The sequence below is a fragment of the Gopherus evgoodei genome, chromosome 22 (genome assembly GCF_007399415.2).
Source record: "Gopherus evgoodei ecotype Sinaloan lineage chromosome 22, rGopEvg1_v1.p, whole genome shotgun sequence".
Lineage (NCBI taxonomy): Eukaryota > Metazoa > Chordata > Testudines > Testudinidae > Gopherus > Gopherus evgoodei.
Genome location: NC_044343.1, coordinates 6,248,130 through 6,275,468, shown reverse-complemented (window position 1 = coordinate 6,275,468; position 27,339 = coordinate 6,248,130). Strand labels below are relative to the sequence as shown.

The following is a 27,339-nucleotide window of genomic DNA, read 5'->3' as shown; positions in this document are numbered from 1 at the left end:
AGTGTAACTCCATCGAGTCACTCCCGATTCCCCCCAGTGGAACTCCAACGAGCCCGATCCAGGTACTCCGGATTCACTCCAGCAGCACAAAGCAGCACCAGGCCCTAAATCTGACATGACCTGCTCCTGCACCTTCCGTTCAACAGGCTCCTAGTTCTTTGCAAGCACCAAGCCTTGCATGCCCTATATGGCCAGGATCAATCCCACTTCACACCCAGGGAAACTGAGGCACAGATCTAGAGGAAGGCACCTGCCCAAAGTCATTAGCAGAGCCAAGAATTGTCCTGACCTCCCAGCACCACCCCTCTCTAACCCCTAGACACCACTCTCATTTGTCTATGGTTCCCTTCAGGCCTAAGGATCCCAAGGTGCTTTTCAAACCCGCATGCAGTTAGACGGCCTGAGCCGCAAAGTTCAGATTCCAGATCCAAATTCCCTCCATGGTGGGGGCACTGGGGGGATGCAGGGTTAACCCTTTAGAGAGAGAGAGGCTTCAGATGCAGAGCTGGGATCTGGACTTTCCCCTATATCTGAGCCAGGCTTCAGGGCGGGATCCTTGCTTAGTCCCATGTGCGTCTAAGCCCAGCCTGTCTCCCCTGTGATAACAGAGGGAGCAGATCCCAGCACCGAGATCAGAAGCCGAGGGGAATCTCAGCACCGACTTCAGGTTCAGTGCTCCAGCCTATCACCATTGACTTCAAGCCCCATTTCCCTCCCTGTCTGCTTCACTGGACCTACCCCAGAAGTCTGGCTCAGGGCTTTTAACTGCTCCTGCTGACAAGGGACTGGTGATGGGACAGAGCGCCTTGACGGGCCAGGCCGCTGGGCGGAAACCAATCTGTTACTGTCAGTGACCGAAAGCCACTTCCAGCCACTGGCCGTTCAGGGTCCAGCCTGACACAAGTTGGGTGGGTCCCAACCACCTTCTCAAGTGCCCACCTGACAACCCCGCCACCTCCCATCGGCGCAGAGGACCCAGCTCTGCCACTGTGCTGTGACCTTGGGTACATCCCTTCCCTCTCTCTGCCCGTCTTTGCTATTTAGCCGGCAGCACTGCCATGCCAGGGCCATCTCTCACTGTCTGTGCAGGTCTTGCCCAAGGGGGAGACTGGAGGTGCTGCCACACTACAAACACATCACGAGAAAGGACTGACTGGGCCTTGGATGCAGAAGGATCCATTCACCCCAACCCTGGGTTCCTCCAGCACGCGAGGTGGTGAACAAGGTGCGTCGGGAAGGTTTGCACGGGCGGAGCTCTAGCTGCAGCATCAAATACAAAAACTGAAATAAAAGACAAACCAAATCTTCCCACTGACTCCACGGAGACTCGGCCATCGCAGATCCCGCTGCTCTGCCCTGCTTGTGTCACGGCAGGAGCAAGGGTTATTGACCCCCCGAACTGCTGAGTCTGGGAACGTGGGAGGGAGAAGCTCATAGGCCCATAAGGCGCTCAGACCTCCAGGGCACCCAGCAGTGTTGGCTGGGCTCCGGGCAACATCATCACCAACATCTGGTGCTCACCAGAGGCGGCTCCACTCCACCAGCTCAGTGCTACAGCTGGGTAAACTGAGGCACAGAGCAGGGACGTGCCCAAGGTCACACACAGGCTCCTACCTCTCCTCCCTCTACATTTGACTAGGCTGCCTTTCCAAGGTCTGAGAACTCAGAGCGTGGCTGGGGGAGGCAGGCGGGAGAGAGAAGATGCAAGGACAGGACTAGGGTCTTCTTTTCTCTTCTCTCTCACTCCCACCCCCCAATCCTCAGCTTCAACCTCACCCCTGGAGGCACTAGGGGGTGGGTGAGGGGAGAAGCAGAGCTCCCACTTGTCCAGGCTGGGTCTGGTGGTATCCTACTCATGCCAGGCTGCCCCCTACCCCAGCCGTTTGAGGGTTTTTTATGCAGCTTTGCACAAAACCACCAGGAACATTTTGACTGGGCCAGGCCCAAAACCCAGCTGGCTCCTTCCCTCCCTACTGGAAAGCCAGTGGGCCAGAACCCCACAGCTGGTCCTTAGGGGGCAAAATAGATGGAAGGTGCAACACACCACCCCCTCCATACTGGAATAGGGGAGAACCCAGCTCCCAGGGGATGGGGCAGGGCCACCCTCCCAGTCTTCGGCAGAGGATCCAGTGCAGCTGTAATTGCTCCCCTCACCCCTCAGTATTTTGCCCCATTTCCCCTGCACTCACACAGCAGCGCACAGGAGCCCAGCCAAGGCGGCCCTGGCCCTTTAAGAGCCAGATTGTAGCCCAGCTGGTTTTTCCAGAGATCCATCCAAACAGGGAGATCCTCTCCTGGGGGAAGGGAACAGCCACATTGTGCAGAGGGAGAGAAGCCCCTTGTGCCTGCAGCTGCAGAAGGCGGATTGCAGGCAGGAGGCTGCAAAGGAGCAGTTTGAGGCTGTATCTGCACTGGAGCAGGGCAGCTGCTGGCATTTCAATCACTGCATCCTCTTCCACTGCCGAAAGCTGGCCCCCTCCATGACTGGGAAGATAAGAATACCTGGCGGTGCTGAGAGGGGGACTGGGCTGGGGATACCAACAGTATGCAGGAGCCGAGGCCTGGAGTGGGGAGGTCGGGGGGGAAGCTGGAGCCGTGGTCTTGCTATGATCACTGAAAAAACAAGAGTCCAGCCTGCTGAAAAAAATCTCAAGATTAGCTTGAAAAAACACGTGAGTTTAGAGCTAAGCCACACGGGGTTCTGTTTATTTGCAGGTTGAGTTCTTGCATTCAAGTTTTTCTCCAGAACCGCCAGGCTATAAACTTTTATTACAAACAAACAAACCCTAAGCTGAAATCCCCCCATGTCACCTGACTCCAGGAGCTGGGGATTGAAGAAGAGCCCCAAATACCCCAAGATTTGCAATAAAATCCCAGGAGTCACCTAGACAGATCCCAGCTCGGCCTGCTTTGCTGGGATGGGTATATTGGCGTACCATCCCACCCTCATCCAGATGGAGCTTATCTCCACAACATTGTCGGGGTAGCGCATTCTCCTAGCAAGTGGGGGCCCGGGTGGGGAAAGGGAAGTCACAGCAGGGACTGTGCTGGCCCTGGAGAGAGGGAAACTGGATGTAAAGAGCGAAAGCAGCGTAAGGGCCCTGTGAGCAAACGCAATCCGCAGGGGAGCAGTCTCCTGGGCAGGTACTGGCTGGTCAGGGCTTGTCTAGACTAGACACGTGCACTCTGCAACCACACCAATGCAAACAAAGTCCAGTGTAGACAGGGCCTTTGGCATGGAATCCGGGGCTCTTCCCTTTCCAAGACTCTCTGCTTCAACTAGGGGCTGCTGCAGGGCCAGGCAAGGACAGAGACCAGCTCTGCAGCTGGAGCCAGAGGCTGGGTCTGGGAACTGCCATTTCAGCCAAGGGGGCGAGGGGGTTGTTCTGGAAGCCGGGCCTCCTCTAGGCTACAGAATCAGCCCCCCAGCTGCAGAAGCCTGAGTCTGCAGCAGGCCTGGAATGAGCACTCGAGGGACGCAATGGAGTGTGGACACTCCGGCATGATGACAATTGTTACATGCCTGCTTAGGGAACTCTCTCACTGAGGCTCACATCCAGTTAAGGGGCTTACCCCCAAATCTTGAATGGCTGACTGGTCCCTGCCCAGCTGCCGCTCCCTCTACTGGACGGGGTTGTCCACTGGTAATGCTCAGAGCCCAAGCGTTATGGAAAACCACGTGAAACAAATTGCATGCAACTTCAGAGCTGCTACAGCCGTGGCATCATTCGTTCACAGCCAGCATCTCACATCTGCTACAGAGTCAAGAATCTCGGAGACACAGTTTACAAGCAAAGGGCCGTGGCCAGTTGGATCTAAAGGGAAAGCTAGTGTTGTTCCAGCAGGAGGCAGGATTCCCCATTCTGGCCCCTCCTCATGAGAGGCGCTGTGCACCAACAGCTACTGCGGTCAGGAGCAGCTGCAGGCACGGGGCCACTTTGCCACCAACTGGGTGAACTCAGGTAAGTTGCAGCCCCACTCTGCCTCAGTTTCCCAACCTGAAAATGGGGCTGATACCAACCTGCTGACATCACCGTGCTTTGAGCTCGTTCCAGGTCAAAGGCTGCAGAAACACCAGCCATGCTGTAAATGGGCGATGTGGGCACAAGGGGTCCGGCCGGACTCGCCAGCACACCGACGAATCCCAGCTCCCTGCTCCTCTCAGCATTTCCACCACATCCGCCCTGCCCTCCTGCTGCTGAGGTTTTGGGGCAGAGAGACCCACCTTGCCCAATGCTGTGGATGAAGGGAGCAGCCAACAGCGACAGGCAATCCTCCACCCGCCGCTTACTGATAACCTGGGCCACCTCCCCACAGCAAGCCAGTTATCCCAGCTCCTCACAGCCCCTTTGCTCTCCCCCACCTCCTCCCCCAGCCAGACCCAGCTGCTCTGAACCTCCACTCACCATGTGCAACATGGAGAGAAGGATTTGTCTGGTCAATTTCTACTGGGCAGGGTCCCCTCCCTTGGTCTGGTGCAGCACCTCACACCGGGCCTGGCTCTCAGACGAGGGCTAGGATCTGTTTGCAATACAGACCACAGAAGCTGGGCAGAGGAGCATCCCCGGTCAATTCAGACACCATCCTTCAAAGAGCAAATGGCTCTTCCCAGAGATGGGTAATAAAGAATACCAAGAGGCCATGACTACTGCTCACTCCCTCTCTCTGTTATTAAAAAAGGCTAATTGGAAATCTGGAAGATACTAAATCACCACACGAGACCCTGGTTTTACAGGGGGGGGTTCTGCAGCTGGCCGGGCAGCAGAAACACCTGGAAATATCAGGCAGACGCCTCTATGCCTCTTTTTGTTTTGCACTTAGTTTTACAGAGTTGGGCAGGTCAGACGAGTGCCTGAAGCGAAACACAAACAGTTACGCTTTGCTGCTGGTTGCAGAGGGCTCCAGGGGGAGTGGTTTGCACAGCTCAGCCCTGCCTACATGCCCTGTTCTGATCTCACACCTGGAGACAGCCTGAACTCCCGATTTGTGCCGGCATAACAGAGCTCCGAATCAGGCTCTCATGCCCCATAAGCCAAGTCCCATCTCTGCCTGCCCCTCCAAGGGTGAATGTCACACCTGCCCCAAGCTGTCATCTGTGGCATCCCAGCTGTGAAGCAAGGAAGGCTTAGACAGGGGATTTGTTCACTTTCCTGATGCCCAGCTCCACAGGGGTGGACGTGCAAGGATCAGGCCCAGAGGATCATGTCCAGCTAAGGACAGGCTTACACACCATTCCATACACAATCCTGCATTCCTTGAACTCCTGGGTGTGCACAATGCAGGAGCAGGCACTTATCCACCCGAGGGTCTCGTCAGCATTCCCAGTGCCAGCCAAGCCATCACCATCTATCCCTCCTATGATCTCACCTGGCCCAGGCACCAATCATTCAAGGGCCAAAAATTTGGCTGCTGGAAGGCACCACCGGGATCTCCACTCTCTTTACAAGCGCTAATTAAGCAGCTGCACCTTTACGATGTAGGTGAGTAGCATCATCTCTGGTTTATAGACGGGCGAAACTCAACGCTTGGATATTCAGGTCCGGTTTTTCCAAGACAGCTAAAAGCACCTCTCCCCTCATTGACGAGAGCTGCTCCATACTGAACGCTTGGGCTTAAAATGACATGACCGTGGTAACACGGCAAATCAGTGGCAGGGCTGGGAACTGAACTGGCTTCTCAACTCCCCAGCGCACAAACCATTACTCAGTGCCGCTTTCCACCACTCCAAGTTTATCATCGCAGGAGCATTTTTATGCGTGTTGCCCGATGCATTTCAAACCTCTTCCAAGTGTCCATCCTCTCACCCCCTTCTGTTTCTAAACCACCGATTGCCTTGCCAATTACAACACACTAAGAAACCCGACAGCAAGCCCTACTTTCCGTCCCTGACCACAGCTTTTGGACTGAGATTTTTTTTCCGTGGCAGGCCTGAATGCCAAAGGGAAAGATAGCTTGGAAAGAGTCACTCAGCTCTGACTTACAAGGGAATGCAAGAAAAACAGTTCTCATTCAGCAAGCTTTTAGGCCTTTTTTAAATGTCGATATAAAATAATAATCCTGCCCTGGTCCCGTTACACAGAGCCAAGAAACTTGCATGGTTACCATCTCTGCCTTGCAAGCGGCCTGCAGCACATCTTTGCTCTAGCAAACTTTTAAGGCACAAGAAATTAACAGCCATCTAGAAACCTGCTAAAAATTTTCCTGATCTCTCTTAGATACATGATCCCCCCTCACTGCAGTATCTGAGCACCTCACCATTTTTAATGTATTGATCCCCACAACCCCTGTGAGGGAGGCTAGTACTACTATTGCCATTGTACAGATGGAAGTCCAGAGAGATTAAGTGACTTGACCAAGGCTGCACAGGAAATCAGTTGCAGAGCAGGGAATTTAACTCAGGTCTAAGCCTTAGACTAGAGCACTAACCCCTGCACCATGCTTCCTCTCAGTGACGGTGGTGGTTACCCCATTGGTCCCCCTCCTGGTGGAAAGGGCAGCCAGGTTAAAAATCCTAATTAAAGAAAAGAAAAAACTAATAGATGGAGAGCGAATGAAGTTTACAGGATCTGAGGCATGAACTGTGCAATCCGAGTCACTAGCACATACCACAGAGCCAACCGCAGGACCCATGCCCATCTTCGCTTTCCATCACTCCTCCCGTTTGTTTCCCTTTCACATGTCACTCCTCTAGGATCTGCTGAAAGTCAGAACTGGTCGGTTTCACTCACTCTTGGTTCTAGTCATTTTCATATAGCCGAGCCCAATTTCCTGGCGCTTGCCTCACAAAGCCAGCAAAGAAAGGGATGGGGGAGGGTATCGACGTTAAGAACCCAAAACCCATTCCCACTGAAATGTTAAAAATCTATAATTTGAGGCAAACGTTTCTATCAATTTGGGGTTTCATAAAAATCCCCCGTTTTTGAAAAACAAAAAACAAAAACATTTAAACCCATGTATTTCGAGGCCACAAACATCCGTGGAGTAAAAGAATAGACCTGACACTGCCATTCTTTCAGGATGATCTAATGTAAAAATAAAAAACACACTGAATACAAAAAACGCATCATCATGAAAATTTATGTAGTTTAAAAGGAGGCCCAAGTATCCTTGGTGCCAGATGCAGCTGTGTGGTAGAGGCGAGATTGTTAGCAGGAGCTGGACCAGGTAACGTGCTCTCTCAAAGGGCCAGAATCCGTGCCCATCTCCAGACTGCAATTTATTTCCTTTACCACAGAAGATTTCCCCCTGCCCTTCCCCATCCCCCCCCATTAAAGAATCAGCTGAGACGGCTGCAGAGATTTTCCTATGGAGCGTCCAGAGCACCTCACAAACTCAGGCGGCAGTTCACTCTGGCGCAGCGGGGTCAGGAGTGATGGGAGCAGACTCTCCCCAGGCATCGATCATTTGCATCGGCTGCTGAGTACTGGGAATATTTTAAGGTGACCAAGCTGCAGAGAAGAACTCGGGTTCAAATCATTAGCCCAGCAATGTTCTGGTGGCATTGGCCTCCTGGTGGTGTCCCAGCGAGGATCTGGAGTCATCAACACGAATATAATTTGACGCTGTCAGCGCCACACCACTCAGGCTTCGCGTGGAATTTACTCTTCGCTTCACAAGCAGTCCCACCCCTGTGCCTCTTCCACGCAGAGGGCTGGAAAGCCACCCTCGGAAGCACGAGACGCACCCACCCACTCCTGGAGGGATCCACGCCCCTGGAGCTGAGAGGCAGGAGGGCTGGTTACCACACAGCGCTCCATATGAGCATTAAAAACGTCTTTGCTTGGTTCCCCCCAGGGGGTCCCTCAGGTGCCGTGGCACCATGCAGTAATAAGGAACTCATTAGCCGTGGAACCAATTAACCGGGATTCCCCCCTCAAAGCCCTGGCAGGCAGCCTGGTGGGGCCTGGGATTAGCCATCAGCTGTCCAGCAGCGCTGCCCCCCCAGCTCCCGCGGCTCAGGGAGCTCCCGGATAGCTGTAGTGGTTGCGATCGGGCTCACTCCTGGTCAGCGGTAAGCTGGGTTTGTGCTCCGGGTCCGCCTCACACTGCAAAGGTGGACGCTGCTTGAAGAAGTCAGAGACATAGCGGACCTGGGGCAGGGAGGAAGAAAGAAGAGAAAAGAATGAGGCTTTAGGGGATAATTTCATCAAGGGAACATCTCTCAGTGGATCCAGGATCCAGGCCAGGGCTCAGGGAGATCCTGTGTGGCGACACCGGCCCAGAGAGGGCCATGGGGTCTGGCTGCGTCCAGCAGCCTCGATAAAGTTTTGGTCTGAGTGACTTGCCCAAGGTCATGCAGCAAGTCAGTGGCAGAACTGGGAACAGAGCCCAGGAGTCCTGACTCCTTGTGCCTGGGGACCGTGAGGCCCTGCTCTGCTGCACAGAGCAACGGAGGAGAAGGAGGGTGTGAAGCAATGTCACAGAGCAGCTGCTGCTGGCTTAGCCTGTTAGTTCCTCCTCAGCAGTCTCTGCTGGGGAACCAAGCAGGAGTCAGAGCCCGGGGCAGGAATTCAGAGCTCGTGCTGCTGGAGGTCACGACCCTGCTGAGACCGGGGATAATCCAACCTGGATCTTTAGGCCATTCCCGCTGACTCCTGGGGCAATCGGCGGAACAGGGCACAACAGACCAGGTGCTAATGCGATGGCAGAGTGGGTGGATCGCCTCCCTCAAGCATCAGGCACCTGCAGTTACCTGGATTTGGGCAGGGCTGATACAAAGGGAGGAGGCTGAATCGAGACGCCCCGTTTCTGGGCTGGATGAGGTCAAAACCACCATCCAGAGCAAAGCTGCCAGGCATGCAAGATTGTGAGGATGGGGGGTGGGCACAGGGCTGCAAGGCTGGGGAGAAGGGGAGGGGGGCGCTAGGATCTATCCATCAGCAGGCGGTGCCCACGGCAGAGCCAGAGATCCCCAGGGGAGCATGGAGGGAGGGGTGGGGATGCCCCCATGTGCGCTTACAATGAGGATGGCAATGAGTGCCCCTTGGAGGAGCCCCACCAGCACATCGCTCCAGTGGTGCTTGTAGTCGGAGACCCGGGTGTAGCCCACGAAGATGGCGAAGGCGATCAGGAAGAACTGGATCGTGGGGCGCAGGAGCCGGGCCCATTTCCCGATCAGCCGGGCCTGGACGTACAGCTGGGGAGAGAAGGGACGACGGTCAGTCAGTCGCCCCAGTGCCACCCCCAGCTCAGTGCCAGCAGGGTAGCTTCACCTAGATGTTCCCACCCCGGGATCGCCCCGCGGACCACGCGCAGGGACCCAAAACCAAGTGGGGTTGCACAATGATGCTAGCGGGGGCACGGGTGGTTGTGGCCATACCGCTGGATTCTGCCCCCAGCAGGCAGGGGGGAGGGGACGGACACTGCAGCTCAGCCAGGCAAAGGGATTAACCCAAATTCACATAATCAGAGGCACAACTGGGAACATAACCCAGGAGTCCTGACTCCCACCTCCCCTCGGCTCTACCCACTGGACCACACCTCCCCCCAGAGCTGGGAATAGCACCCAGGAGTCCTGACCCACTGACTCCCCTCAGCTCTACCCACTAGACCACACTCCCCCCTTTCTCTGCTGTGACAGCACACGCACACCCGGAGATAGCTACTCACTGCCAGGAACACCATGCAGTACATCCCGAAGGAGGAATGTCCAGAATAGAAGGATAACCTGAAAGAACAAAGACTTGGATCAGGAGGAGAGACCCCACTCCCTCCACCTGCCCTCAAATAAGCCCACAGGACCCCCCCACGGTGGATATCAGTCTGGTGTGGCGTTTCTCAGGTTCTCAAGCCGCCCTCCCCCACCCCCAACACCCGTGAGAAGGTTCTCCCCCTCACACCCCCGTGAAGCCCCTCGTGTCACCTGGACTCGGTGATGTTCCTGGGGTCCCCCCGGCACACGTTCTCCAGCTGCTTGTAGACGGAGCAGTTCACCTTGGACCAGTCGGGGTCGCAGACATCCAAGAAGTTGGGCCGGAGCCGGCCGATCATGTACTTGGCTAGGTCGGTCAGGGACTGGCTGACGGCCCCGCCGAAGAGGAACGTACCCACTACCTTGTAGAGGGCGGCGAGGTAGTTGTTGTACTCGGACTTGGAGTGGAGCTGCTCAGCGTACACCAGGTAGGCCTCGCCCGCGGAGATCTGCGGAAGCCAAGGGAGGGCCAGTGAGCAGCCGCCCAGGAGGAGCCAGGGCCGGCTCTGCTCTCCAAGACCTGGGCAGCAAGGACAGCAGAGCCAATCCCAGCTGGAGCGGCCAGGAGCACCGCTGCAGAGTTTTGCTGTGGGGTGGTGGTGAAGGGAGCTGCTGGCTCTGGGGGAAGCTCCCAGCAGGGGACAGAGAGGCCTTGAGAGTTATCCCTGCCCTAGCCTCTCCCCGCAGGGAGCCGGCCACACGGGCAGATCGATGGGACCAGAGATACCCTTAGAGCCCCTGCAGGGCCGGCTGCTCGGTGCGGGAGTCAGCTAAGGGATCTGCTGCCCAGATCAGCCAGGTCGTGGTGTTCCGGGATGGGGTGGCGCAAGGCCGTCTAAGAGGGTGCTCAGGAAGGGGGAGGGGAATGAAATGGGGAGCCCCCCAGGTTTCCTTACAATGAGGACGGTGCAGGTGATGGTGACTCCCGCCATGAGCCCGTGGGTGATGGTGTCTGGCCTGTAGGGATAGCGGATGGAGTCATCGTTGCAGTAGAATCCACGCTCGTACGGAGAGTTCACCAGAGTGAGGATGACGAAGGGCAGGGAAGCTGAAGGCAGAGCGGGGAGGGGAGTCAGGGAGGTTCTCTCTGTAGGATGGGGCACAGTCCATCCCCCTCAGAGGTATATCTCCCTGGCTCCCCTCCCTTCCCTCTGGAGAGCAGGGAGATGCCCAGCAATGGGCTCCATGTCCCATCCTGGCTGGCACGGGTGGAACCCAAGTCCCTTTTGCAGGTTCAGAGATTTGCTGACTCCCGGCCCAGCCACCCCCATTTACCCAGGCCTAGCTGAGCTCAGAGCGCCACAGACCAAACCCAGACAGCACCGGACCCAGCAAAGCCACCACCGGCCACCCCTGCCTGGATCTGCGGTGGGATATGGAGCATCCTCACCCCTAGGTGGCTCGGTCCTGGTTGGAAGGACCCAGACATGGGGCCCATCACAATCTCTGTGACAGGAGCTGGCGGTTCCCTGCTCAGTGGGCAGGTGCCCACGACACTGCCACTGGCATGAACGCCCCCCTCCGGTTCAGTCCTTACCTGTGTGCTGAGCCTGGGGAGCAACGGCAGAGGGCAGCACACGGGGGAAGGCTGCTCCCGACACTGCCCACATGGCACCTACTCTCTGGCTAGAGGGGGCTCCCGAATCCAGAGGGGACAAGGCAGCCCCTCTGGCTGGCACTAGAGTCACTTACGACCCTGCCCCAAGCCTGCCCCCCCATGCCACGTGCCACTCACGGAGGGGGGTAGCCGGGGTCTAATTCAATGCAGACATGACTCTGGGCTGGGGCAGATCCCAGGGAAGGATCCCGAACTATCCAGCACCTGAGCAAGTTCGGAGACAGGATTCCAGGCCAGATGGACCGTCGGTCCGATCCAGCACGGCTGTTCTAAAGGATCTTTATAGCCCTGGGTCGGGGTCACCAGCAGGACGGCCTGGATGGGCCCAATCACTGCCAGGCACCCACCTTCCCCCGGGGAGGCCACGACCTCAGTCACAGCTGCCCTGATTCACAGGACTCTGCCTTCCAGGAATACAAGGCAACTGGCGGAGGAGCTGGCACCCCCTGGGCCCTCCCATCCGCTCCCTGGCTGCTGCCGATTAGCAGAGCCCCGTTATCAGGCCCTGGCAGCTGCGAGGCTGCTGTAAACACAACCACCTGCAGAGCAGAAATTGCAACTCAGCTACAAGAAGCATCTCTCCCATCTGCTGCTCGGCACTAGCCCCCCTCCGACAGGCCCGCATGTCCCTCACCTGCGGCTCCGCATTCTGCCACCGCAGCAGAACCGGAGAGACCCACCAAGCCCAGGTCAGTGTGAAATTCAACAGCCATATTTAGGTAGGAAGGGTGGTCTTGTGACTAAGGCTCCCGCACTGGCACTCAGGAAATCTGGGTTCAGGCCCCAGCCCTGCCACAGATGCCCTGCATGGCCCTGGGCAAGTCACTTTGGTTCTGCCTCAGTTTCCCCATCTATAAAAATCAGGGTCCTGCTTTTCTCCCAATCGTTACCTGTCCTGCCTTCTTAGATAGCAAGGTCTTTGGGGCAGGAGCTGTCTTCTACTCTGTGTACGTACATCATCTCACACAATGGGGCCCTGATCTGCACTGGGGCCTTTAGGTGCTACTGGAGTAGACAGAAAGACATCTAACACCTGCCATTCTCCAAATGCTCCACGGTCAGTAGCTAATCCTCACAGCTCCCGCTGTGAATTTCTCCTTTTTACAGGTGGGGAAACTGAGGCACAGAACAGGGAAGTGGCTTGCCCATGGTCACCCAGCCCTGTGTTTATATCACAGCCCAACCACGTCCCAGCTGTGCTGCGCAGGCCCAGTGCAGCCTCTGTGCAGAGAGGGGGTGATATGCCCAGGGAGGGGGGGGAAGATTTACAGTAGTACCTTGAACCTCCAGTCAGGAACGAGGCCCCCGTGTGCCCGGTGCTGCACACAGCAAAATGTGGATTCTGCCCCGGAAAGCTTCTAATGTACCTTCCCAGAGTCATGCAGAGCCAGGAGTCACAGTCCCTTGCTCTAACCACCAGACTATACTGCCCCATGACCTACAATACTACAGGGGGTGGCAGCTCTTCCTCATCCCACCACTACAGCATCCAGTGGGATGAGGCATCCACAGGTTTCCAGCCTCCTCACTGGGGAGTCGGGGTGATGACTAAGGACAGGCAGATGCCAGCGGGCCAGGCACAGAGCCCGAAGAGGTGGGGCCGGTGATTTCAAAACTCAGCCATTCCCAGGGCCAACCTGCTGCCAGCTTCCCTTGCGCCCAGGAGGCCTCGGAGAAATCTTCATCTTCACCTTCCTCCTACACCGTCTAGACCCACCCAGGCCGGGCTGACGAGAGGGGAGGAAAAGGGAGGACAATCATACTAGGGCTCTGACATGCAGGCAGCTGGACTCATTCTCCTCTACGCAGGGCCAAGTCTCTGGGGGACCCCCCACCCCAACCCCTCTCAATCAACAGAGCAGGTCGCCTGTATCTTTGCCTTCTTCAATCTTCCAGCTGCCCTCGTCCCTCTGTCGCCTGACCACCGCCAGCCAAGCAGGGCAGTGACCCTCTCTCCTGGCCAGTCGACTTGTTTCTCTTCAGCGCAGTGCTTAGAAATGGGGTCCTAGGCCCACCCCACTCCCTGGGCAGACAGCACATCCCTGGGGCAGCCCCCGAAGACCCCGTTGCCCTCCTACAGAGCCGCTCTTCCCAGGATCCGATAGCTCTTCATTACCGACAGGGAGAGAAGGCTCCCAGCCTAACTTTGCGCTCTTCCAAGCCAAAGGCAGACCACTTCCTCTGCCTGCAACGGGACCACGCCACCGGTGACTAGCCCCTGGGTCAAGATGAAGGTAACGAGCCCCCCACATCTCTGTCCCCAAGCTGAGGCTCCACCCCACCCCACACACCATCCCCTCAGCCAGCTGGCTCATTCACGTCAATTAAGATGGCAATTTTCAGCTCCAGAGGTTTTACCCAAAATAGCAGCCCCGGCGCCTGCGTTCGCCGGATGAATAAGCGGTCGTTAGTGTGACAGCTTGCAGCCTCTCAGCAATTACCTGTGGCTGCCGAATATGGAGGGGGATAAGGAATGTGTGCTAAGGAGCCGTGCTCTGCCTTATAGATGGTGCCCCGGTGAGTGCCCCGAGGGCCAGGGGGCACCGCTAGTAACATCACTCAGCTCAATCCTGTCCATACCCTGCACACCATTGCCCAGATCAGACCGTGCCGCAAGATCCTACCCACTCCCCCGGAGCCCCACATATCTGACTGCTGCTCCCCTTGCATCGCCCCAAATCCCCTCCCTGCGGCAGAGCTGTTCCCCTCGGAGATCATGCTCCGCGCTTGCTTCCCTCCCTCCGAGCAAGACCAGGTGGATATTTACACAGTCCGCGTCACAGGTACAAGCCCACCGTTCCCCCCACCTTCCCGCGCACGACACACGCCGCCCGTGCCAGCTCCCGGGCCGAATCGGCAGCGGGGCAGGTCTCGTTCTGTGCCAGCTCAGGCGGAGCGGAGGCCTGGCAGTCAGTGCCAGGGTGGGGCAGGAAGAGACGATCACTCCACCCAAACGGTCCGAACTGTGCCTGCTGCTGCCACTGGAACAACTCGCCAGGCTGCAGCAGGGCACGCGGACCGAGATACAATGGCCCTGGTGCGATGGAGCCAGGGCAGGGGCAGGACATGAGCCCAGCAGACATGCTCCAGGGCTGGCTGGGCCGCAGCAGTACTAGCCCTAGCCAGGCAGTCGTGGGTACACACATCCCCCTGCCTGGTATGCTGGGGGATCCTCCTCCCCCCCATGACTCCACAAGGGGCTTGAACCTAAGTCTCCAAACAGCTCCAGCCCTGCAGAGATGCCTGCGAGATGGGGCTCTCCTGCGCCCCCCTTTACTCTGCGGACACCGTGCTTTGCCCCAGCAAAGGACGGTGCTTTCCCTATGGTGACACGGGGGAGGAGGAAGCCGGCAGCACTGGGAGGTAACCGGGAAAGGAAGGATTCAGCCACAGGACCGGACAAAGGGCAGTTTTCTGTTCAACGTGGCCCTGCATGTGCTGGAGCCCACCCAGCCCCACCCTCCACTACGACAGGGTCCCACAGCCACCTTCCCGGACCCAAGTGCTGTTCTGGGAGCCAGGCACCCCGGTGCATTCCCACTTGTGGGAGTGGCGCCCCCTGGTGTCATGCTCCTATAGCCACACAGGCAACGTAACCCCTTGAGGATGTACCCCCCCCCACCTTCTGTAACCAATCTAAGAGGCGCTCTGGGAACTGGCATCTCTCCTCCATGATCCCTGGGGGAAGCCAGCCAGGAGCCAGTGTCTGCTGTCACGTAGGGGAGACTGCAGGGGCTGTGGCTAATGGGTTGGTTCTATCCGTGGGCACTGCCATCCACAGAGCTGGTCAGATAAGGGAGGGATGCGGGGGGGAGACAAAATTCCATTTCCAAGTTAACCGAAACTTTCCAGTTGGCTGCATTCTTAACGACACTTTGTTGCGCCTGGTCCCTGGACTCAGTTACGGCTTTGCAGGGTGGTTTATAAGCACTTGGAATGCAGGGAGATTTCTCTGTCCAAGCACAGATGGCAGAGCAACCATCAGCCACCTGGAGGCGGCAAGCTAGGCCTTGTCAGCACTAGGATTTCTGTCAATGGTGCAGTTGCACCAGTGCAAACTCTTTGTGGAAACACAATTTGCACCAGCAGAGCTTATGTTGGTTTTAAGACAAGGGTAAGTGGCTCTGGTGTAAGTACCATCTTCACTAGAGGTTTGCGCTAATGCACCTATGCTGGTGGCTGAGATCCCAGTGTAGACAAGGCAGCAGTATCTATCTGGTTTAAGACTAGGGATCTGTCTATACTGAGGTGGATGGCTTGTTTGTGCTTTCATTAGTGCAACCTCCCGCAAAGTGGATGCGCTGCCCTGGCGCAAGATGGGGCTTGCACTAGTGAAATTTACCCTGTAATTACCAGCATACATTGCACTTGTGCAAGCCCCATTTTGCACCAGGACAGTGTCCACATTAGGGGCTTGCACTGGTGAAGTTACACCAGTGCAAATTACCCTAGCATAGACAGGCTGCAGGATCAGCCACACTCCTCTTCAGCTGCAGGACCCTTCCAGGCCATGGGACCCAGCACTACGTGCATCCGAGGCAGAGCTGGGGAGCCACAGGAGGCAAGAGGTTAAGCAGGTTTGTTTTACAGCATTGCAGAGGCTGCATTCTGATCCGTAGCCTCTCTTAGGGTCTGTTCTAATCTGCCCCAGGCCATGGGCCCTCAAGCGATGGTGCAAGGCCACGCTGGAGGAAGAAGAAAGGGTCAACCGGACAGAGAACTGACTTCAGGGGACTGGATGGCTCAGCTACTGAACAGGGAGCTTTTCCCATCTAGGCCTCTGGAGTTCAACTCCTCAACCAGGCTAGACGCGGCCTAAAGCGGTTACCATCCCACGGCTGTGGGGGTTTGGTGGTGAGGGGTTCTACCCAGCCCCCAGCAGGGCAGGGAATCCCACCACTGAAGCCACCACCAGACAGTCATTCGCCTCTTGGTTAGCACTCCCGGCAGAGAATCCCAGTGCTCCGCTCCCGCCTCCAGCCCAGCCCAAGGCAGCAGGCAGTAACCTGCTTGTGTCGTGTCCGAACAGAGGATCCCAGCCCTGCACCAATGCTTGAGCGCCAGCAAGCCAAAGTGCCTGCGTGAGTAACGAGGGCCGGAGGCGCTGGGCTGCCTTAAAAGGGACGCATCTCCCAAGTTCCACCTTTAAAACAATTTCCATCCAGTCCATTGTTTAATAGGCCTCTGTGGGTAAACAGGCCCCCTTTGTCTTCTCCGTGCTGCACAAAAGCAAAAAAAAATTATCAAGGAGGTGGGGAAAAAGGCACCTCCACCCTTCTTGTGCAGCCTCCTGCCCAGGTGAAAAACTCACCCTGCTGGTTCCAGCAACATGCAAAATTCTCCCTTGCAACTTTCTCTGGCGGAAACAATGGCGGGTGGGGGGGGGGACCCAAAAACTAAAAATAGCAACAGGCCTGTTGCTCCTTTCACACGCCCCAGCTGTGCAGGGCTTCCAGGTGAAACGCAAACACAGCAGGCATCTTAAAAATATACCCAAGACGTTCATTTGCAGCTCAAATAAGGCACCAGTTTTCCTCGCAGGATAATTTAATCCACAGCCACTAAAAATAAAAGAGCCACGCAAGAGAGAAACCTAAACAAAACCCGGAACCTCGGTTCCTTCCACCTGTGGTTTACACAGATCCCAGAGGAGGTCCAAGCTGAAATTAAGACCTGTGCCTTTATTTTAAGGGTATTTTAATTATGGGCTCGTAGATGGCTATTTTAGAGGCAGCATTTGTCTGTTCAGGGAGCGAAGAGGGCATGGGAGGTAGCTAAAACCGGCATGTGCACATTCAATATTTTTAACCCACTGGTTAACCCATTGCCCAATGGGGAAGTCAGAGCCAAGACCAGGTTGGTAGCAAAGGGAAGTTACCACCATCCAATGGCCGTTGGGTGACATGAAATTGGTGGGTCTCTGTTCAGTTCTTCACAGAGTCTGGTTCACCAGAGGAGCTGCTAGGGAAGGTAGCTGATCCCTTTCCCTCCAGGGCCCGGCTGAGGTGCACTGGCAGGGCAGCGGGCCAGTGCTGTAGCTGGTCTGAGGATAAGGTGTCTATGATCCAGCACCTTTCACCAGCACTGGGTTCTCACAAGAGACCTGGGGGAGACACGTGCACTGGGGGAAATGCATACATGCCTCAAAATCCAGAGCAATGCCACCCTATTCCAGACCTGGCTCCTGCTTGCATTCACCAGCGTGCAAGTCACAGCGAGAAGGATACTAGCCAGTGGCCCACCATTCTGAGCCACAATGGCATAGGGACACAGAGCAAGGCGGTTGGTTCAGCCAGGGCAAGCCAGCTCCTGGTAGCAGCCTACACTCAAAGGGGAGAGTCTCCCTCACCAATGCACTGGCTGATGGTGCCAGCTTTACGCTGGGAAAGGGTGAAGGCAAAGGGGAAAGTCAACTGCTTTGCAGCCCACCAGCTGCACGCCCCGAGCCTCTCCTCAGAGACCCATTCTCGCACGCCTGGCAGTGCTGGGGAGATTAGACAGGACCCCAGCACTGATGCCATTTCGCCTCTCTGCATTGGCCAAGCTGCCCCTTGGTGCCGCTGTGGCCAGAGCAGAAGTTCGGATGGGCCTGATTTCGTTGTTTACAGACACAACGGCTCCCAGCTTCGCTCTAATTTAACCCTATATTTGCTGGCAAGTCAGCAACTTGCAGTAGAAAACTACTTCCCCCAAGAATGCCTGTTTAAAAACAGAATTCGTAGCTGGCATCTGCCTAAATCAAGGCCCGCACCTTTGGCCTTTCCCCTCCAGATGGGATTTCTTAAACGGCCCAGCTGTCCAATTCTTGGAGCAGGATCCACAGCCGTCTCTCCCCACCCCCTGCAAGTGCACAGAGGGTGAGCCATAAACATACGCCGCCTGCTTTTCCCCGCACCGAAAACACTCTCTGGGTGGCAGGGTGCCAACGCTGCCCACCTGCACAAATGTTCCTTGTGGATGCAAAGGCCAAAGCCCTTAATTCTTATGGTCCCTTCCCTGCACAGTCGCTCCAGGCTGGCAGATCGGAGGGAAACCAGTTCCTTATTGAGCCATAAACTCAGGACTGTGCCCTTATGAGCTGGCTAATGGCCTTTGGGAACAAAGGGTAACTGGGTGGCAGCTCAGGTGCTCACTCACCCAGCAAAGAGCCAACTCACATCCTCCAGCACAGCTGGCGGTTGGCTCCCACCCCCAGCTCACCTGCCCCACTGCAGGGGGCTGCTTCCATTGGGGTCACACACACACCCCATTAGGAGGGCAGCAGGGCTCCCTCCTGCAACGCAGGTTCACCCACTGGGCATGGGGCAGCCCCCTGAAGCCCCAGGGAGTGACATGGGGTCTCAGGGAAGAGGGTCTGCTCTGGGGAACCAGGGCCAATTCCAGCCATAGGTCGAAAGGAAAAGAGACACAAGCACATGAGGGTTAAGGGACTCCCTTAACTAGCCCCCTCCCCCCACAACCTCCCATGCCAGCCCCCATCCCCTTCCCACTTCCACCCCCCAGCCCTGCACAGGCTGGAGCTGGGCCGGGAGGGGGAGAAGCTGGGGCCGGGCCCTGGCTCGGAAAGCTGCGGGCAATGCACAGCTGGCGCCGGGGGGGGGGTTTGGGGACACACTGCACAGCTGGCGCTGGTGAAGGGGGGAGGGGGCTGCACAGCTGGTACCAGGACCGGACGGGGGTAGTTTTCCAACTGGCTCCGAACCGGGCAGCTGGCGCCAGGACCGGACAAGGGGGGGGAGGTCCTTACCGACCACCACGCAGAGCACATCGAGCACCACGAAGACTTTCCTGCGCTCCATGCTGGCTGCGGCTCCGCTCCCGGCCCCCCGTGCGCTGCCCTCCGCTCGGCCCCGCCGGCTCACATGGCCCCCGGCAGCAGGAGAAGGGCGAGCGAGCGACCGGCCGCCTGGCGAGGAGTTAAAGTCCGGGGCTCGGGGGGGGCGGGGCCGGGCTGGGAGCGGACCGCCCTCCGCAGCCGCCTGCAGCCGCCAGGGGGCAGCGCCGCCGCCTGGGGAGCACGGGAGGAGATGGGGGCAGGGAGCGATGGGGCAGGAGAGGGGAGGGGTTTATGGGGCAGGAACAGAGTTGGGGGTTATAGGGTAGGAGATGGGGATGGGGAGAGGGGAGTTATGGGGCAGGGATGAGAGGGGGGTTATAGGATAGGAGATGGGGTCAGGAGGCGATGGGCAGGAGGTTATGGGGCAGGAACGAGACCTGGAGGTTATAGGGTAGGAGATGGGGCAGGGAAAATGGCACAGGAGAGGGGAGGGGGCTATGGGGCAGGGATAAGAGGTGGGGGTTATAGGGTAGGAGATGGGAGTAGGGAGTGATGGGGCAAGAGAGGGGAGGGGGTTATAGGGCAGGGATAAGAGGTGGGGGGTTATGAGGCAGGAGATGGGGAAGTGGGGGTTATGATGTAGAAGGTAGGGCAGGAGATGAGACTGAGGGTTTATGGGGGCAGGCGCTGACGAACTGTTGATGGGACCGAAGACAGGGGACAGGCGTGTTATGAGGCTGGAGATGGGGGGAAGGGAGTTATGGAGCAGGAGATGAGGGGTAGGGGCTTTTAGGACTGGAGATAGAAGGCGGGGGGTTTATGGGGCAGAAGATAGGGGTGGGGGGAGAGAGAATATTTCTGGTCACATGGGGAAGGGGAAAGCTTCAGAAGACCAGTTACCTAATGCTCATGAGTGGTAATCCCAGCTCTGCTTTCTGAGTGTCGGGGCCCTGCTTAGCACCCACTCCTTCCCTGCCGCCCATCACGGTGGTTCTAAATCCCTCCTCTCCTGATCATTCCCACCTCCCCTGCTGCGCTGTGCGGGACACACCCCCGGCCCCTCACTCTGGGATCCTGCCTTCTAGAGTGCCCTGTACCTACGGCAAAGCAATCTGTCCTGCCCCCTGGCCAATTGTGCAAGGCTTGACCCCAGCAGGGAGGAACCAAACCAGCCAGGCAGGTAGTGGGGCCTTCAAGCCGAGGCCGGGAGAGACACATCCTCCATTGCGCCAGCTGTAAATCCGGGCCAAAGAAAGGGAACTGTTTGTTTAAACTTTCCCGTGTCCCTGCCAGGGCCTGCGAAAGGGAGGACAAGATGACCTCATAGAAACAGGAGATGGAAAAGAAGCATCACAAATGCACAAGATCCTGGACTTGATGTGGAAGGGCAAATCCCATCATGCCTGACCCCTGGGCCTGTGCAGGACCATTCCCTCTGGAGTACTGTATTCCAGAGTGCTCTGTCCTGAGAAATGTTAAATGACTCCAGCAATGGGAATCTTGACGCTTCCCTTGGGAGATGATTCTGCTGCCTGATAGATTTCAGCATTAGGAGATTTTTTTTCCTGTGGAAAATCGGAACGGGGTGGGGGATAATAGGAGCCTATATAAGAAAAAGACCCTAAATTCAGGACATCTGGTCACCCTAGGAATGGGCGACGGGATGGATCACTTGGTGATTCCCTGTTCTGTTCATTCCCTCTAGGGTACCTGGCATTGGCCACTGTCAGAAGACAGGACACTGGGTTAGATGGACCCAGTATGGCCATTCTTATGTTCTTATAATAGGTCTTTCCCAGCTCTAAATTGCTGTGGCTAAAAGAGCTCCTGCCATCCTTGGAGGGAGAAAGACGGGAGTTGTGAGATGAGAGGGGATTTGCCCTTTGTACACAGCGCTGGGGAGACCGAGGCAGGAATGCCGTATCCAGCTCTGGTCTGCTCAGTTTGAAACAGAGGTTGAAAAATTGGAGAGGGGGCAGAGAAGAGCCAGAAAAATGATCCAAGGGCTGGAGCAAACCTCTGACGTGGAGAGATTCAAGGAGCTCAGTCTGCTTAACTTGCCACAAAAATGATAGAGAAGTGACTTGATTACCGTGTACAAGTACCGCCGGGGGAGAAAAATGCTGGGTACTAAAGGGCTCCTTCACCTAGCAGAGAAAGGCAGAACAAGAAGCAAGGGCTGGAAATTCAAGGCAGAACAAATTCAGATCAGAACTGAGGCATGAACTGTGAACAGTGTGGGTGGCTAACCACCGGAACCAACTTTCAAGGGAAGTGTTGGATTCGCCGCCTCTTGATGTCTTCAAATCAAGACTGGCTGCCAGGAAAAGACGTTAGGGGTCAGTGCAGGGATAACTGGGAGAAAATCTATGGCCTGTGGTGTACAGGATTAGATGATCTAACATCTCTTCTGGCCTTAAAATCTATAAATCTAGATTCTTTGAATCTAGGGGGGGCTTGGCTACACTTGAAACTTCAAAGCACTCCCGCGGCAGCGCTTTGAAGTGTGAGTGTGGTCGCAGCGCCAGCGCTGGGAGAGAGCTCTCCCACCGCTGCCGGTACTCCACCTCCCGTGGGGATTAGCTTGCAGCGCTGGGAGCCGTATCTTGCAGCGCTCGGGGGGTGTTTTTTTCACACCCCTGAGAGAGAAAGTTGCAGAGCTGTAAAGCGCCAGTGTAGCCAAGGCCTAGGTAGCAGGGCACTGACAAAGCCTGCAATGGAAAACTCAAACGATGCAAACGATAAAACAGCAAAGGCGAAAGTCCAGCATGCCAGGGCTCCATAAAACATTCGATTCTCACGGTGATGATTGTCTATATTGCGTTTATAGTGTCAGTTGCATTTTGTTTGCTTCAGCTTTGTAGGAAAGGCCCAGACCCCAGGACTGAGTCTTGGTTAGAAACTGAAGGAAATGTGATAATAATGTAGAAACCACCCAGATGATAGCTAGCAATCCAGTTTGTTTACACACTTCATGGCTGGCTTGTGAAAGGATGCTCATGGTCATTGTGGGAAGCCAGCAGGCCTGGAAACACTTGCAGGATGCCCCGGGGTTTAAGGAGAGAAATATAACTGCTCCCTGCCATCCTGTAAGATCCCATTCACTCAGCATGCGCTCCGAGGCCCGGCTTTTACAATGCGATCCACCTGGGTGGAAGCCCCATTGATTATAGTGCAAACCCAACGGGGGGGTACAAGGGGCTGGTTGCAGGATCTATTAACTCGGGTTGGAGGCTTGAGGCCTAAAGGGAGGGGGACTGATTCTGCAGTGCCCTGCACCCTGCACAGTCATTCCCGCTGGGCAAAGTGGGTGTGCAGCAGGTGTAAGACGTGCCCATTGCGTTTTGCACCCATGTTGCACTAGTGAGAATGGCCGCACAAGGTGCAGAGCCAGGCCCATGAAGTCCTATAGGCATGTCCTCCCTCTGCCCCCATGCACACACCTCTTTAAGCCCCACATCCTGAAATGAGCACCAAACAGGCGTCTTCCCCCCCCCCCCGACTTCCTGGGCGGAGACAGGCTTGTCTGGAGGCCGCTGCAGGATCAGGGCCTGGGATTCAGCCTCCGATGGCTTCCCCAGCCAGCAGGTCAGCAAAGTATTTGGCTGAGTGCTCTGCGTCCCTGCTGCCGGGGGGTGGCACAAAACAGGAGTGCCACAGAGGACTTTGCACTTCCAGCCGTTTGTTCTCTAGTGCCACAACCCTCGCTAGTAAGCAAGCAGCGCCTCCCTTTCCTTGGAGACTCCCTGCTGCCCCTCCCAGGGCATGGACCCCCATCTGCAAAGCCCCTCTACGTGTTTAACTGCCCCCTTGCCAGCTGCTAAGAGCTTAGAGTCTTGCCTATTTCCTTTCCTCGCTTGAGGCTTTTCTGTGGGAGGAGCTGATCCACAGAGCTCCTGGGAGAGTTGGCAGCCAGCCCTGGGCGCTGGTTAGGTAACCAGGCCGTGTTTCTTTCCTTGATGGGGTGTAATGTGTGCTGCCATGCATGTGACAGCCGTGCCGCCCTCCGAATGCAGCCTAAGTCAGCACACGGCACAGGGCGGGGTGGTTACCCAGGTGCATTACCCCGTGGGGATGTCTACACTGCATCTAGGAGCCGGTGGCGGGGTGGCTGGAGCTGAGGCTTGCTCCCAGCTGTGGTGTAGACATCCCTGGCTGCTGGCGGTGGGTAGCCAGGTCTCCCCCACTGCCACCCAGAGAAGGGCAGTGATTCCAGTATGGCCGCTCTCCTTGCCTCGTCTTTAAAGGGCAGTTTCTCTGCTGGTCTGGTGACCCCAGGGTCAGTGCTTTGTCCAGCCCCTGATCCAGCTCCGGCTGCCCATGCATGGCCTAGGGGAAGGAAGGGTGAAAAGAAGACATGGTTTCAATAGGGAGGCATTGGGGGGGATGGGCAGGGGAATGTTTCCTGGGTATTTAAACTAACCCTTTCTCTCCCACGCATCTGGCACAAGCTCCCCGAGATCTCTCTTGCGGCTCTCCTAGCCCTTAAGTCCCCATTGGGCTGTAGCATTAACCCTGTCATCCCCTCCCCTCGTACCGGTTCCCCCGGTTCCTCCAGGGCCCTGAGACATTTGAAATGACTGGACAGTGGCTCTGTGAGCTGAGCAGCCCTGAAATCTCTCTAGACTCCCTGGAAAGACAGGATCAAACCTCACCAGACTCACCCAGCTGATCCCTCCAAGGCTGGTAAAGTGAGTGTCACGTCCCTTACTCTAGGTGGCCGCTGAGCCCTCGGCCTGCTCTGTGCAGATACTGAAGATCCAAGCTCACTTTCCCTAAGGACAGGGGGTTTCCCCTGCTCTCCTCAGCCCAAACCTTTCCCCACACCCACAGGTGGTGCAATGTGCACGTTAGTGGCATCTGTCCGGAGCTGCTACAGCTGAGCAGCGCTTGTTTCTTTGCAGGGCATGATGAGCAGGCTTCTAGCCGGAGCTCTGCCCGCAAAGGGGCTTGCGGGGCAGGGTCCTTCGTCAGAAAAGGCGCCGTATACACATCAAATATTACTAAGCCACCTAGCAGCCTGAACTGGCATCAGAACTGCTAACAGGCCCTAGCACCGAGCAGAAACGTGGCTGTAATACCACGATCTACTGCAGCCTCCTTGCAGGAAACCTGACGTGCTCCTGCTACATTCTCTAGCCAGCCCTGTGCTCTACTGGAAATGAACTGGCTCCTGCCATGTCCCTGGCTTGTTTGCTTAGCCTGGGTGCAGTTAAACAAACAAAAGAGTGCAGCTTTTCTTCCCCGCACCCAGCTGATTTGCCTGGAGGGAGGTGGTGCAGCTGAGAACCCGCCGCGAAGCGAACGTGGTGCTCACGCGTTGCAACCAAGGCTGGTGGAGGGGTGGATGGAGAGTTGCAAAGAGTGGATGAGCCATGCAAGGCCCTGCCTGTAGATCGGTTCCTCCAATCAGGATGTTGCCGGGTGAGTCCCATGGGTCCTTGGAGAACCCCAGCCTTCTTTCCAAGGGGTGGTTCCATTCGAGTGACTCAGGCCCCAGCTAGGGTTGCCAATTTTCTAATCCCACAAAACGGAACACCCCTGCCCCGCCCTTTCCCTGAGGGTCTGCCCCGCCCCTTGTCTGAGGCCCCACCCCCAATTGCTCCATCCCCACTCCCTCCATCGCTCGCTCTCCCCCACCTTCACTCACTTTCACTGCGCTGGGGCAGGGGGGTGGGGTATGGGGGTGGCGAGGGCTCCATGCCTTTGATTGACATCGGGGAGGGCTTTGCCCCAGGATGTTTTCTTTCCCGCCTTGTCCATTTCAATTAATAATTAAGCGGACAGGGCTGTGTGGCCCAGGGGTCTGCCCCGCGGGGAGTCCATGACAAAGCTGGGGCTGCTGAAAACGTGAGTCTCTCCTGGCTAAGCTACAGATCCAGCCTCTGGCTACAGCTGGAATAGGGGGTGGGGGACCCTAACACACGCTGTCCAGTGGTTGCCACTCCCACGTGCGTGGAACGCTCCCATTCTGGCCTGAGGGCCACCTGCCATTTCTGGTGGTTCTACAGCCACATTCTCCTATTTTCAATCAAGATTTTGCTCCTTCTGTTGCTCCGTGAACCCATGCCCCCACCCCTCCCAGGAGAGAAGGGAACCCGAGGAACTAAGCACCTCGCCTGGAGATTCAGTGAAACTGACGCTCCGCAAAGGGCTCTCCAACGCACAAAGCAAAGGGCGAGAAATCATTATTTATGTTCAAATCTAATTTCTTCCCCTTACTGTCGTCTTCCGTGGTTCTTGTAACAGTAGGTAAAAAAGGCCAGGTGCGTCTGACCTTAATACTTCAATCGAACCGGGGTAGTGGGGCGGAGGGGCAGGTGTCCGGGGAGCAAGACCGTTAAATAATCCCTATGATTTAATGACGTGAAATCCCATTAACAGGGGGAACCTCGGGCTTTTTTGAGACAGGTCCTAGCACAAGCCTGGCCAAAAGGGGATGGCTCTGTGGACCCTAAGCAGGGCTTTAATTGCTCGAAAGGAACAGGCAGAAAGGCCTAGGAAAGGGACAGAACTAACAGGATTAGGTAGGGTCACTTTGGAGTTTTGAGTTGAGAACAATGAAAAACTGAAGCTCTGTTGCCCTCCGGTGTCAGAACAACAGAACTGCAGCGGCAGAAACCAGTCCAGGATTGGCATCAAACCATTGGCCCTCCCATTTTCATGACTGGCAAGGCAAGACCCTATGAAAGGAAGCATGAGGCCCCCCCCCCCCCCCCCGTCACCTCTGCTCACCTGTCTGCCAGCTATCAGCATTACAGGACGCACTCTGCTGTGTTGTTGACTTATGATCGTAGTAGGAGCAGGGCCGGTGCAACCCATTAGGCGGTCGCCTAGGATTCTAGTATTTGGGGGGGCGGCATTTTGGGTCCTTCGGTGGCAACCACGGTGGCCGGATCTTCGGCCGCGCCGGTCGTCGTTGGCATTTAGGTGGAGGGACCCGGGGCAGGGGGGCACGGGGAGAGCTGCCTGCAGCAAGTAATGGGGGGTGCGGCACATAGGGGAACTCCCCGCCCCAGCTCACCTCTGCTCCGCCTCCTCCCCTGAGCATGCCGCCCCGCTCTGCTTCTCTCTCTCCCAGGCTTGCGGCATATGGGGGCGGTGAGGGCTCCAGGCTGATTGGCGCCACAAGCCTGGGAGGGGGAGAAGTGGAGCAGCGACGGCGTGCTCGGGGAGGAGGCGGGGCGTGGGTGAGCTGGGGTGGGAAGCTGTCACATGGCTCCTCGGGCCGGGGGGAGCTGCCACAGGGAGGGCGCCTCAGGATGGAGATGGGAGTGGGGAGCTGCCGCCGGGGGGCGCCTTAGGGCAGGGTGGGGAGCTGCCATGGGAGGGCGCCTCAGGATGGAGATGGCGGTGGGGAGCTGCCGCCGGGGGGCGCCTTAGGGCGGGGTGGGGAGCTGCCATGGGAGGGCGCCTCAGGGCAGAGGGGGGAGCAGAGAGCTGCCACAGGGCTGAGGGGGGCACAAGGTAGAAGTTTCTCCTAGAGCGTGAAACATCCTTGCACCTGCCCTGAGTAGGAGAGGGCGTGTGTTTTGGCTAGCAGGTGTGTGATGGCTGTAGCCAAGGCTAAGTGGGCTGTATGGCGGGCCCGCAGTTTGAAATGGATGTGATAGCCTTTGCGTTCTTCACTTTCTGTCTTGTGTTGTGGCTATGTGCCCTGTTCTGCCCCAGCGGTGGCCGGATTTGACAGGCACAGGGGATCCTTGCATTGCAGAAACAGTTTGCCAGTGAGGGTGGAGGGTCTCAGCACCCAGAATCCAGCTCAAGCCCGAACGTCTACACTGCTGTTGTCATTCCCAGAGCACAAGCCCCGCAAGCCCAAATCAGTTGACCCGAGCTCTGACTTGCTGCCACGGCTGGTGTTTTTACAGCGTTCGATGGACCCTGTGGCTCTCTGAAATCTAAATCCCATTTCAATGAGACTCAGGAACGTTGGCAAGGCTGCTCTCTGGCACTGAATGGCTGCGTAAAGCTGAGGTTCATTGGGGCACTGAATGAAACAGGATAACAAAAACTGACCTGGTGACTAGAGCATAGTGAGCTAATGCTGCTGCGGTTGCATTTTGGCTACAAACCTCTCCGTCCGTGCATGAAATCTAGGCCAGGCTGACATATGGCCGATGCAGGGCTGGAAACAATTTGTGTGTGTAAAGTGGTTTAGGTCAGTTTCATCCTTATTGTGTGTAGTGGAGTAGCTTCTAGAGCAGGGGCTCTCAACCTTTCCAGACGACTGTCCCCCTTTCAGGAGGCCGA

General features: G+C 56.7%; 2 protein-coding genes across 3 annotated transcripts in view; both read right to left on the bottom strand.

Moving 5' to 3' along the window:
• Positions 1-7,007: 7,007 nt before the first annotated feature.
• PLPP2 (phospholipid phosphatase 2) lies at positions 7,008-19,215 on the bottom strand. 2 transcript variants are annotated; one of them, XM_030540326.1, is made up of 7 exons: positions 19,057-19,215; positions 18,061-18,149; positions 10,588-10,739; positions 9,863-10,140; positions 9,610-9,667; positions 8,960-9,136; positions 7,008-8,090 (listed from the first exon to the last, which is right to left on the bottom strand). In XM_030540326.1, exons 3-7 carry the CDS (start codon positions 10,621-10,623, stop codon positions 7,956-7,958), a joined length of 684 nt encoding a protein of 227 aa, XP_030396186.1. In that variant the 5' UTR covers positions 10,624-10,739; positions 18,061-18,149; positions 19,057-19,215; the 3' UTR covers positions 7,008-7,955. The 2 variants fall into 2 exon arrangements, with proteins under 2 accessions (XP_030396186.1, XP_030396185.1); XM_030540325.1 differs by lacking the exon at positions 18,061-18,149 and having other exon boundaries at positions 19,057-19,199.
• LOC115638803 (granulocyte colony-stimulating factor receptor-like) overlaps positions 19,168-27,339 on the bottom strand; it is a 27,726-nt gene continuing 19,554 nt past the window's right edge. The window contains exons 15-16 of the mRNA XM_030540795.1: positions 22,590-22,711; positions 19,168-19,317 (exon numbers count right to left, since the gene is read on the bottom strand). Of these exons, the coding sequence (XP_030396655.1) occupies positions 19,168-19,317; positions 22,590-22,711 (272 nt within the window). The remainder of the gene's footprint in view (positions 19,318-22,589; positions 22,712-27,339) is intronic.

What these genes read in the sequence shown, in the direction of transcription:
- PLPP2 (XM_030540325.1), bottom strand. Translation starts at nt 19,108, where the DNA reads ATGGAGCGCAGGAAAGTCTTCGTGGTGCTCGATGTGCTCTGCGTGGTG. An exon ending in TGTGCTCTGCGTGGTGGTCG is followed by an intron (nt 10,740 to 19,056) that starts GTAAGGACCTCC and finishes CTCTGCCTTCAG; the next exon opens with CTTCCCTGCCCTTCGTCATC. An exon ending in AGGAACATCACCGAGTCCAG is followed by an intron (nt 9,668 to 9,862) that starts GTGACACGAGGG and finishes TTGTTCTTTCAG; the next exon opens with GTTATCCTTCTATTCTGGAC.